Source organism: Rhineura floridana, chromosome 11 (assembly GCF_030035675.1).
Source record: "Rhineura floridana isolate rRhiFlo1 chromosome 11, rRhiFlo1.hap2, whole genome shotgun sequence".
Classification (NCBI taxonomy): domain Eukaryota; kingdom Metazoa; phylum Chordata; class Lepidosauria; order Squamata; family Rhineuridae; genus Rhineura; species Rhineura floridana.
This window is the reverse complement of record NC_084490.1, coordinates 29105202-29117365: the sequence shown is the minus strand read 5'-3', so window position 1 is coordinate 29117365 and position 12164 is coordinate 29105202. Positions and strand designations below refer to the sequence as shown.

The 12164-nt window shown below is 42.2% G+C and overlaps 1 protein-coding gene across 1 annotated transcript; it reads right to left on the bottom strand.

The window, feature by feature from the left end:
* Positions 1-4672: 4672 nt before the first annotated feature.
* Positions 4673-5629, bottom strand: LOC133367674 (olfactory receptor 14A16-like). The gene has a single exon (XM_061591770.1). The coding sequence runs from the start codon at positions 5627-5629 to the stop codon at positions 4673-4675; it is 957 nt and encodes a 318-aa protein (XP_061447754.1).
* Between the last annotated feature and the right edge of the window lie 6535 nt (positions 5630-12164).

The following is a 12164-nucleotide window of genomic DNA, read 5'->3' as shown; positions in this document are numbered from 1 at the left end:
CTGTTCATCGGTTGGGCAGATTTTGGGGTGCATGTTAGCACCTGAGGTCACAGCTTATAGTATGGATATGTAACTGGGGGTTCCCTTGAAAACTGGGAATATGGAGGATCCTTCCCCAGTGTTCACCTTTCTGGGTATCAAGATTGCCTCTGTGCCAGTGTTCACCTTCTGGGTATCAAGATTGACTCTGCGGCCCAGGGCTGCAAGATGCACAGGGACATGCTTTAACTGTTGCAGATTAGGATCCTGGAGTTTTTCCACTCCTAGCTAAGGCACAGGGTTTTCGAGATCATTCCACGAATTTTAGGGTCCGGTGCATGTTGGCTGGGTGGGCTAGGGAGCGCCCAGCTGCCCCGATCACCGCCATCCTATATCTCCAGAGCTTTTAGAGAAACTCATGAGCCAACGGTCAGCAGTATGCTCTTCCAACTACAAAATCCAGCTATTTCGAGCAGTGTCCCTTACATTATTTTGGGGGCATTTCGAATTGGAGAAGTAGTGGCTGGGTCTAAGTTGGACCAGTCACAGCGCGCCCTCTTAATTTCAGATATCAACATGAAAGCAGGCAGCGCTTACCTTACGTTACGTAGGTCTAAGACTGACCAGAGGGGTAAGGGACGGACTGTTATTTTAGCTCCTTCCCCTTTGCCACACATTTGCCCAGTGATGGCCCTGCAAACCTTTATGACAGCTAGAGGAGCAGTGAGTGGATATTTGTTTGTTCACAGGAACGGTGATCCTCTCACTAAATATCAACTTTGGGCACTTACTAAGAAGGCTCTGCACGGATTAGGAATAGACCCATCAGTTTTTGGGACCCACCCTTTTAGAATTGGAGCGGCTTCCACAGCAGCAGGACTGGGTTTCCCACGGGCCAGGCTGCAAGCTGTTGGCAGATGGGCTTCTGGGGCATATAGGAGTTATGTCCGCCCCATGAGTGGGCATGGTAATATGGAAGCCTAACGGTGTTGCCTTGTTTTGGCAGGTTGCCAGAGGGGGATGGAGCAGATGAGCATCCTAATCTGCAGCCACAGCATGATTTTCTGGGTGGGCCATAGGGCTGCGTCATCTCGAATGGGCTCACAGCTGGGGCTCAGTCAACAGCTACTGTACAATGGCTTGGCCGGCGAGGAATGCGCTGGGATGGGCTCCTACCTGCCCTGTTCCGGCAAGGGTTAGTGCGTGAAGTTCCGCACAGTTTGGTCATTCACCTGGGAGGTAATGACCTGGGTTTACTTAAGGGCAGGGCCCTTACTGTTCAGGCATGTAGCAACATGCACATTATAAGGCAGCATTGGCCTTCAGTTTGTCTGCTTTGGTCAGACATTCTGCCACGCAGGGAATGGTGTGGAGTTTGGAACCCCAAGGGGATAGACTGGGCACGTAAGAGGGTCAACCGACAGATTCAGTTGGCGCTTCTTGGGGATGGTGGGTTGCCCATTCCACATCCATTGATACAGCATTCTAGGGTTGAACTCCATAGGGCCGATGGCGTTCACCTGTCAAACACAGGGACCGACATAGTTTTACAAGACCTGCAGAGGAGTCTGCTGGAAGTTCTTCTGCACAGTGGGGAAAAGGGGACTAAATAGAGATTTGTCCCCTTTTTGTGGCGGTAAAGTGCAGGAGGGGAAATAGGTAACGACAGCTAGGTGGCCCCATTAGGCACCTTTCAAGGTGATTGGTGGTTCCGGAGGCCTGTTTCTCAAGGTTTTATGGCCCGAGGGCAGGATATGGGCTGCTTTTGGGGCCAACTTACCTCATCCACCCGAGGGTTCTACAGCCCCGGGGGGTGGTGACATGAGAAGGCCTCCCTACTCACCTATAAGGTGTGGCCAGGGCAAGGGGTAAGCAGAAGGGGCTTGCCCTTTGCCCCAGCAGGGGCTGGTCGCCCGAGAGCTGTAGGGCAAGCTGCTTACCTATAGTTAGTTCCCACACTTAGGTTTCACCTCTGCAGGTCGCTTTAAACATTCTTGTTTGTTATTTAATAAAGTGGCCCTTTATTCAACCATAGCTGCAGTTCTCTGCGTATTATTTCACCCGTCGACCGCAACAGGTTTACAAATCATCTTATAGTGCAAAAGCGTATCTAAATAAAATGCCTTTGACTGTTGGACCTTCCCTGGCAAGGAATTCCAGAGCCAGGCGACAGAATTACAGATAGAAGCTTCTCTCTTTCGTTCCTGCCAGTTACGAGATGTATCCCTTTTAAATCTAAAATGTTTTATTTTTTTTTTTCAATAATTTTTATTCAGATTTTCATAAAACATACAAGACAAAATCATAAAACATTCAAAGACAAAAAACAAAATCAAAAATAGTTAAACAAAAAGAAAAAAAGAAAAAAAAAAAACAAAAATAAAAAATAAAGAGTAAAATATTGACTTCCCATTTGTCAAAGATCAAATCAGTTATAAGTCTATAATATATAACAATCCTGTCTCTTAAGTCATATTATAAAATCACTTTCCTCCAGTAGTTATCTTACTTAATCATCAAATCTCATAAACATTACTTTATTCTTTCCACAAAAAGTCAAAGAGAGGTTTCAATTCTTTAAGAAATATATCTATCAATTTTTTTTTCCAGATAAGCATATCGATTAATCCATCTCATTACTAATTATGATAATCTTATTGTCATAACCATAGTCAAAATAAACATTTCAATTAATCCATCACATCAGAATCTGTTAGGTTCAATAATTTCAGTAGCCATTGTTCTATTATCTCTATTAGTTCCATTTTCCATCTTCCATCTTCAGTAGTCTTGTTAAGTCCAGTAATTTCAATATCCAATCTTCCATTATCAGTATTCCATAATAATCTTGCTGTCAAAGCCATAGTCATATAGTAAGAGTCTGATGGGGATTACCTCTATCCCAAATATTTTCTTGCCATCCATTCTGAATAGGTTGCTGAAATACTGCTGTAAAATCATATCTCTGTTCTTTTTTTCAAAATACACTGGGTCATCTCTTAAAAGTTTTTCCATTGTCACATGGCTGCAGTTAATTCCATAGATTTTCTCTATATTGGGCTCCATCACATCATTCCAGTCCAGAAGATTATCCATGCCATTGATAACTTTATCTCTAGAATCTTCATTCATTTCTTCAGAGATAACATTGAGTTCCAAACAATAGATTTTATTTCTAAAGTCCATAGACTCCAAATCTTGTTCCTGTTCCACGTTGGTTCCAATCTCCGGGATCTCCTCTCTCACAGGGACCCCTATTCCAGTCTCCAGGGTCACCTCTCTCACAGGGACCCCTGTTCCAATCTCCGGGGTCTCCTCTCTCACAGGGACCCCTTCCAGGGTCACCTCTCTCACAGGGACCCTTATATCTTTAATCTCCTGCTTCATTTTACTCAATTCAATTTTCGTTATCTCAATCTCATCCATTATTTTCTGAAACATAGTTATTTCCAGATTTTCAGCCACTTTCTTAATTGCCATTTTAAAAGAAAAATATAGGAAAACCACTTCTTATTTCAGCAACAATTGGGTTAATACTCCAAACTTGGTGACATCACAGTATAAACAGAGCAGACAGCCTTATCTCTCCAATAGTTAAGTAAACAAAATGCAGTTCCCAGGATCGAAACAATTAATGGCAATCGTCAAGAAACAGATTCGTCAAAATAAAATAGACCAAAAAGAGAGTAGTCTCAAAACAGTATAATATTTTTCAAAATAAAAATCTGGAATAGAAATCCCTCTTCTGTGTATATCTTTAGAATGCAAATCCAGGACAGCTTTTTGCAACAAAAACAGAGATAAGCTATTAATTAGTGCGTAGCAGAGAGAAGTTATGGCTCCCCAGTGAGATGTCAAAAACTGATCAATCTGGCAAATCTCTTTTAAACAGCAACAATTTAAGTCAAGTAAAAGAAAAATATAGAAAGAAGGGTGCTTGCCTGTTAGTGCGTTCTCTCTTAGAAGATAAGGTGAACGTTCGCTTTATCAGATAGAGCTTGCTGTTAAAAATCCGTCCCACCTTCGTCGGCTGGACCTCGTCCCATAAATTAATGAGATCTGGTCGTCCCAACAAAAATAGGCTTTGAGGTTAATCTCTTCGTTTCTCCCTACCCGGGAGAAGTTTAATCAGTCAAAAAAAAAAGAAAAAACTGACTGATATATCTGAATAAGCTTCTTTTGAGGCAGGAGCCCGTCTCAAAAGCAGGCACAGGCTAAGTCACCCTTCCCGGAAGTCCTAAATCTAAAATGTTTTAAAATGACAATATAACTTATTGTTACAGAAAACAATTATTATAAAAAGCTGCTATGTATTATTATTATTATTATCTATGACATTTGTATACTGCCCCAAAGCTGAAGCTCTCTGGGCGGTTTACAACAATTAGAAACATTAAAAACAAATATACAAATATAAAAACACATTTTAAAAAAAACAATGTACAAAAACAATAAACCCTCACTAAAGAGCTTTAGATTGCAAGCCTGTATAGGGGTACTTTAAACTGCGTCAGATTCTTGGGATTTTGAGCTGCTATCAGTGATACATCACTGTCACCCATCACCTCATACCAAAGTCTGTCAGCTTTGGAGAATCTTGAAATTTACCAGGTTGCATGGTAACTCTGGCCAAAGATACCACTGGCGAGTGCTGCTCATGAAGACAGGGGTCACAAGAAAATAGGAAAGAGGTTTATAGGTGAATGGGAGGTATCTCTTCATTCTTCTTACCAAGAGTAAAACCAAGCAACTTCCACAAGGCAGCTTTGATATCTTTGTTCCTCATGCTGTAGATTATTGGGTTCAGCATTGGAGGCACCACAGTATATAACACAGCAAGCACTTCATCCAGATTGTATGGAGAGTTAGACGTTGGAACAAAGTAGGTAAACATACCAGTGCCAAATAATATGGAGACAACTGTGATGTGGGGAATGCAAGTAGTGAAGGCTTTCCATCTGTTTGCCATGGAGGGCATTCTTAACACTGTGGTAATGATCTGTGCATAGGACATGACAATGAACACAAAGCAGAAAAGACTAAATATTGTGCTAAAGAGGAGAGCCCAAACTTCATTAAGGTATGAACTGGAGCAGGTGATCTTCAAAATATGTGGGATTTCACAGAAAAACTGATGGATTATGTTAGAGCAGAAGGGCAGTGAAAAAACAGTACTGGTGTGCAAAGCAGCATTAAGGAAACCTCCCATCCATGCTCCAGCTGCCATCTGGAGGCAGCTACTCCACTTCATCATAGACGCATAGTGCAGTGGGTGACAGATGGCTACATATCGGTCATAGGCCATGACAGTGAGGAGGTAGAAGTCCGATGACAGGAAAAGGAGAAAGAAAAACATTTGTGTGACACATTCGGAATATGAAATCCATGTTGTGTTCATGAGAGAATTGGCCATGGATTTTGGAATGATGACAGAGGTTGATCCAAGGTCGAGGATTGATAAGTTGACAAGAAAGAAATACATTGGGGTGTGCAGGTGACTGTTGACAGCTACCAGGGTAATGATCAGAAGATTTCCAATTAGAACAATGAGGTACATTGCTAAGAAGATCACAGAGTGTAAAACCTGAAGTTTTCGGCCTCCAGAAAATCCCAGAAGTAAAAATTTTTCTATGGCAGTAACGTTGGACATGGCATCTATAATATATTGACTGTTGGAGGAAGAGGAGAAATATTTTTAAGTGCCCTGCATATAAAAGAATGTAAGTTCATTCTAAATCCTATTTTTCCCATCATTTCCAGAATTGTATTAACTTCCAAACATGATTCCTGTAACATATTACTTTTTTGTTAAATGAAGAATACCATGAATATTTCTGATTATATATTTGGAAAATTCAGTGCCCAAAGAGGAGGGCAGTTTGTTATTATATATCATAGAGGTGGCATGGATATGCAAAATACTGGGGGTAAAAATCCCCATTCCAGAGCATGTCATATCAAATTATGGGAATGGATATTCTGAGTAAAATTACATAGTTTATGTGGGTTCACACACCCCAAAAGCAGCTAAACTGATTTAAACAAAACTGGGTGCGATTTACAGAATGTTAGAATAGTAAGCAGGTGGGGGTTAGATATAACCTTTTCTCAATTTTATGAGATGTTCTTATGATTATATGATTTATTTTAAGATATACATTTTCTTGTTCTATTGGATTTGAATTTTGCTTCCTATTTCTGCCTTTTTTCTTCTTTTCTTTCTTTTCTTTTTTCATTTTCTTGTCATATTAAGAAAAAAACATGCATGCTGGTCACTTTCACGAGTAGCAAAAGAACACACCTGAACACACACACGCACATCACATGGATCACGGATTTATGAGCCAGTTTCTGAGCTGAGAGGTGATGTGCATGCTGAGACTGGCTGGAGGGAGAGAAGCTGAGCTTCCCTGCCTCTGGTTCCCTTATTTTGCAACCCCTTTCCCTGCCATCCTGTCTTCTCACACAAACAAACATGGTTGTGGCAGTCCAGTCCAGCTGGGGCTCCCCTTTCCCCTCATTCTCAGCAGCAACCCCAGAAGCAAAAGGCACTTTCTTTTGTGCTCTTTCTCTCTCACACACACGCCCTCCACCACCTTTGACTGAACAGTTGCATCACTGATCAATAACACAAATATTGTTTTCCATGAGGAAAAAACCCAAAGTGATAAAAGCAAGATAGTAGAAAATGAACTAATGTGAAATGTAACTGCCTGCAAATTCAGTGAACTGAGACCTGAACTAACACCAACAAGCAAATTCCATCCCTACTCCAAAAAACGTGTAATCAGTTACTGCTTGTATAAAGATGCTTTCTGACTTATATGCTATACTTGCTTATTGTTGCCACCTGCAAACCTTGGCACAGGTAATACTGTCCCACGCATGCACTTCCTTCTGGAGCTATGGAGCCATACTTGTATATTCAATTGAAATGGAACACTTAGGAGAAGTTCTAATCACTGACTGGCATGAATGACTTGGAAAGGCAGCATAATTAGCCTCATTTTGAACAGTCTTTGGGCCAATAAGTATCATTTTTGTACATCGGACGTTGATGTGGGCTGACTTGTTTCCTTCAGCATTTGGGGGAAAATAAGATTATTAATGTAGCTTTTGGAAATAACATCTCAAAAGATCCCCTTCTCCCGGTTGATGCAGGACTACAGAAGGGGTGTAGCTCAGTGGTGAAACATTTGTTATTGAATGTTCGAGGTTTAGTTCCCAGAACGTCTAGGTGGACCTGGGTATTGCCCCTGTCTGAAACCCTTGAGAGTAAAGCTAGTCAGTGTGAATTGTATTGAGCTACATGGACCAATGATCTGACTCTGTATAAATCAGCTTCCTGTATTCTATATCTTTATATCTATTTCAGTTGTAGGAAGAGCCCAGCTGAATCAGACCAAAAGCCTATCTAGTCCAGCATCCTGTTCTCCCAGCAGCCAACCAAGTGACTATGGGAAGCCCACAAAAAGGATCTGAGCACAACAGCACTCTGCCAGGTTTTGATTAGTGACCAGGCAGCAGTTGTCCTCAGAAGTATACTGCCTCTAATACTGGAGGTAGTACAGAGCCATAATGGCTAGAAACCATTGATAGCCTTACCCTTTTCATTTAGATCCATCTTTCTTGACAAGCTTCCCCTTGCAGGGAAGTTTGGAAACAAGAAAGGTAAGTACGTGCAGAATCAGTGTCAAGAATTATACATATTTTCTTCAGAGATTAAAATAATATAGACAGGAACCAGTTGTGGCTTGAAGGGGCACAGACTGAGTAAACCCTTGTACAAATCCTGCCTGCCTCCCTTATAGAGAGTCAGTCTCAGTCTGCTTTGTTTTTACAGTAACTCAGCATCATTGCAGAAAAGCAAGTCCCTCCCTACAACATCACAGGTAGAGGGCCTTTTCCCTCTTAAGCCAGCCCCATCCACATCAGTGCCTTGGCTAGGAGGCCCTCCACTACTGCCTTGGCTAGGAGCTGTCCTTATGCCTTTTTTTTCTGCACATGCCCACTTCCCCAGTTCACTCGGAACATCAGGAAAAGACAGCAGCCATTTTCTTTACATATGAGGGGCAAGGATAAGAGAATCACAATTTCACATGTACTGTTTCGGAATGAAATCTCAGCAGAGTGAAGAAAATATTGTTCAGCTGGCTCTGATCAGAAGTGGAAGAAGAATGGGGGAGGTGGCACTGGAAGAGGAAAGTTGTTGAACAGAATTCCAGCTTAAGAGAGGGGGGAAACTGGAGTTTCTCACCCCTGATGGAAACTTCCTTGCCCAAAGAAAACTTCCAGCTGCAATCCTATACACATTTGTTTGAGAGTTGATCCTATGGAACATATTAGGACTTACTTCCAAGTAAACAGGCCTATAATTAAACCCCATTACCTCTCTTTTCTGCTGATCAGTGTGTGAAGCAGTGTGTTTTAAGAAAGGGGACATGTGTCAGGATATCTCTTCTGCATTGGCTATTTATTGTTGTTGAAAACACAGCAGCAAAAGGAGAGGTTGCATTCAATTAACCCCCAAATTAAGATGGCATCACGTCATTACCATTATGCAATCATCAACCAAAAGAAGGAAAGCACAACCCCTGATTTACAAGTTCAGGATGCTGAAGCTGGGCTCCCTGCAATTGTTCAACAGAAGTATAGCTCTGAACATGAGACCTATGAGACACAACTGGTTGAATTAGGTTTGGATTAAGTTGATGACAGAAAAAGAATAGACACCCCACAGACCCATTGTGGCACACATGACAATAATACTGTGAGGACATCTGCAAATGTTAATTCTGTAACAGAAATGTTATGCCTGGCTTGCTTTTAGACTTTTAAGGGGCCCCAAATGACTCTCTTGCCCAGGGCCCCCAAAATCATAGGGCCATCACCGCTAGAGTCCATTTAGCACTCTGACAGTCGTGCAGTGGTAAATTCAGAAGTACACGCTCCTTTCATGTTAGTCGTAGCCACACACCCTCCCCCTTTTTTGCTGCGGAGTTGAGAATGAGATACTTGTTAATGCCTTCTCTCACAATAGATATCCCTAGCAGCCAATAAGCATGAAAGGGTAGTAGTGTTAGCTACTACGAAGACTCTTCTCAGTGACTGACTTGCCTCCTTTCACTCTGATTAGCTCCAATCAGCAGGAAAGGTCAAGGAAGCATGTTAGAAGATTCTTCTCAGTGGCTAAGATACTCTCATGCTTACAGGATGCTGGAGACATAGGGACCCTGCTGGGATGCTGCTCCCAAAAAAGTAAAGGGTCTAAGAGCCCCCGAGACCCTGGACAACTACACCCCTGACTAAGAATCACCTTTTTGTCCCAGCCAGAATGGTCCTGTGCCCAAACATCTGGTCGTCAAAACATTACTACCAATTGGCCAACTTGGAAAATTTCAATTTCAGTGGTCGTCAGTAATCCACAATTAGATCAAAGACACCACTACACATATAGAGTGATGTTCTTTAAGTCAGTGGTTTCCAAAGGTTTTGCCCTTGGACCACTTGTAAATTGCTGTAGGTCTTGGCAGACCACTTCATGATTTTTTTGCCTGTTGTAGCAATTGCAATGTGCTGTGCTAGATGCTATATGGTTTTTAATTGTGTTTTTATTGCTTTTTTATTTCTTATATTGTACTTTATTGAATTACAATCGGCATTCTATAGAATTCAAAAAGTAATACAATAAAATGTAATGTAAGAAATAAAAGAAACAATGAAAATAGAATGAAAAATCAATATGAATATGTGAATATTGAATGCATACATGTTGTGGACCACCTGACTCAGCCCGTGGACCACTGGTGGCCCATGGACTACAATTGGAGAACCCCTGTTCTAAGTTGGTAAAGAAGTGGGGAACTTGGCAGAAAATCAGTTCAGAGCCTGATGGCTGCAAAAAATAAAACTACAAAGTTATTAGGAAAGAACTGGAAATAACAGAGCATACATCATCAAGGTGCTATATATGTTGGATTTAGTAGAACTGGGGAAACATATAATTGAAAGGATAATCAGCTAGAAAAACAAAGGGAGGAGGAGGAGGAGGAGGAGGATCTAGCAATAATAAAAAGGAGGAGGGGAAAGCAATTGAATGAATTTAAAATATGTCAAAGAAGGAGAAATGGCAAAACAGTTTCCAACAAGACTTAACAATACATATAGAATCCTTTCTGTATTTTCCTACAGGTTTCATCAAGCTGATATTTGCAAATCTGCTCCACATTCTTTATCAGCACAATGGTTTCTATTTACCTTGGTTGATAGTCCAGATCTCTTTCTCTTTTTCTATCAGCACTTCATCTTTCTATAAAGTAAAAGCCAATCAGGTGTAGATCTTCTGTTTCCGTTTTCTCTCAAATTATTCATCTTTCCTGCTCTCATTGTTCATCTGTCATGTTCTATGCAGTTGTGGGATATTCCTATCCCCCCCCCGATACACGACTCCTGTTCTCAATGGTGAAGGAAATGCTTCCTTCAAGCAACAGTGGAAGTGTTAGGCTTAAGTAGCAGAACTGTACACCTGATTTCTCTTGGTCTCTAAAGATCCACTCCCTGTTTCCCTGAACAGCTTGGCACTAATGGCCTATAGCCTATGCCAAAAAGGTTGTCTCTGCTGAATAAACAACAGAACAAAAATTGCAGTCTGCTATTCCAATTATTTATTTTTGTCTGGCTGCTTACTCAGTGAGACTGAAACAGAACTTCTTCAACTGTGTTTTACAAGTATAAAATAAAAAATAAAATAAAACACCTTAATTTAAACATACAATAAAACAACAAAACATCACAATAAACATCCACAATTAAAATGTACTATTAAACAAGCCCATTAAAACAACACAACAATTCAAACACTTAAAATAGCAGGTAAAGCAATTAGAACAGGAGGTTCAGGTCAAGAGATCAAGAGAATGCTTGTTGTGTGGTAGGACCATGTCGTGCCCCCTTTAGCAATGGGAATAACACAACCAGACACAGGTTTTGGGGTGAAGTAGGGCCACAGCTTTATTGATTAGAACAAGTAAAGTAGGGTTGGCATGGCAGTAGCACCAGGATCAGCTTCATTCCAGCAGCCCATGCTGGAGGAATGCTGAGTCAAACAACATGCAGTTCGGAACTACCCTTGGGAGTTGGTCTGCTTTAGACCCAAGTGGGGTGTGAACCCAAGGCACCTGTGGTCCTGCTGACCAACCAATGGGAGGGGTTGTGAGCTGGATGAGGCGGCACCCCTCTCAAGCTAGTGGAGTGCCCATTGTGTACCCCACTGGACTCCTTGTGGGAGTTCCCCTTATGATTGATCCTGCCCAATGCCATTTCCGCCACAAGGGAGGGGAGCCCTGCTTCCTGACCAGTCACCAACCTCATTCACTTGCTGAAACCAAGCTCATACTCCTTTGATAAGATTGCCAAGCCAGGCATCATTCCCCTTCATGGAAAGATGAATTCCATCCATGTGAAACAACTCAGGGCATGAGCGCCTGATGAGCAGGTGACAAATAATGAGGCTCCCTTTTGCTCAGACCGCTTTCACTATGGCTCTGCTGATACGGCAGCGGGAAGCCTCTATGCTCCCCACCTTGTGCACATTTCTCCATTGCAGCCTCAGAAGCCAGGCTGACCACCCAATGACATGGATGGGTACCTTTCACCCAAATGGATAAAGTCAGATAGTGCAGACCACTTCAAGTCAACACCTGTCCTGATCCCAAAGTCATTCTCCCCCAGGTGTATGAGCAGCAAGTCAGGAGGGCCACAGCGACAGAACTGTTGATCCAACAAGGGTCAAAACTGTTCCCACTTCATACCACATCTGGTTATCCAGCACACTCTTGCCCAGGATGACATGCGAGCTGTTCAGACCATAGAGTGGATCCAGCATAATGCTCAGCCCAATGAATGATGCTGTGACCGAAGATCCACACCCTTTTTAGGCCTGAAAAAGATCATAGGTTACTATCAGCTTTAGGTTTTGCTTGTGGGCAGATATAGCTTCTAAAGGCATGACATCTCCAGCACCCAATGGCCTTGATTTGAGTTGTAATCAAGCCCCGCTCTGCTGCTGAGGTGGCAGCCCCAGTCCTAAAGGAATGTGTGCCAAACGCCTTCTCTGAGAAGTCTGCCTTTGCCAGGCATAGCCTGAGCACCCCTGTAAACTAATGCCTTGTGAGGGGAGAGCCATC

Coding starts and splice junctions, on each gene's coding strand:
- LOC133367674 (XM_061591770.1), bottom strand. CDS start 5,629: ATGTCCAACGTTACTGCCATAGAAAAATTTTTACTTCTGGGATTTTCT.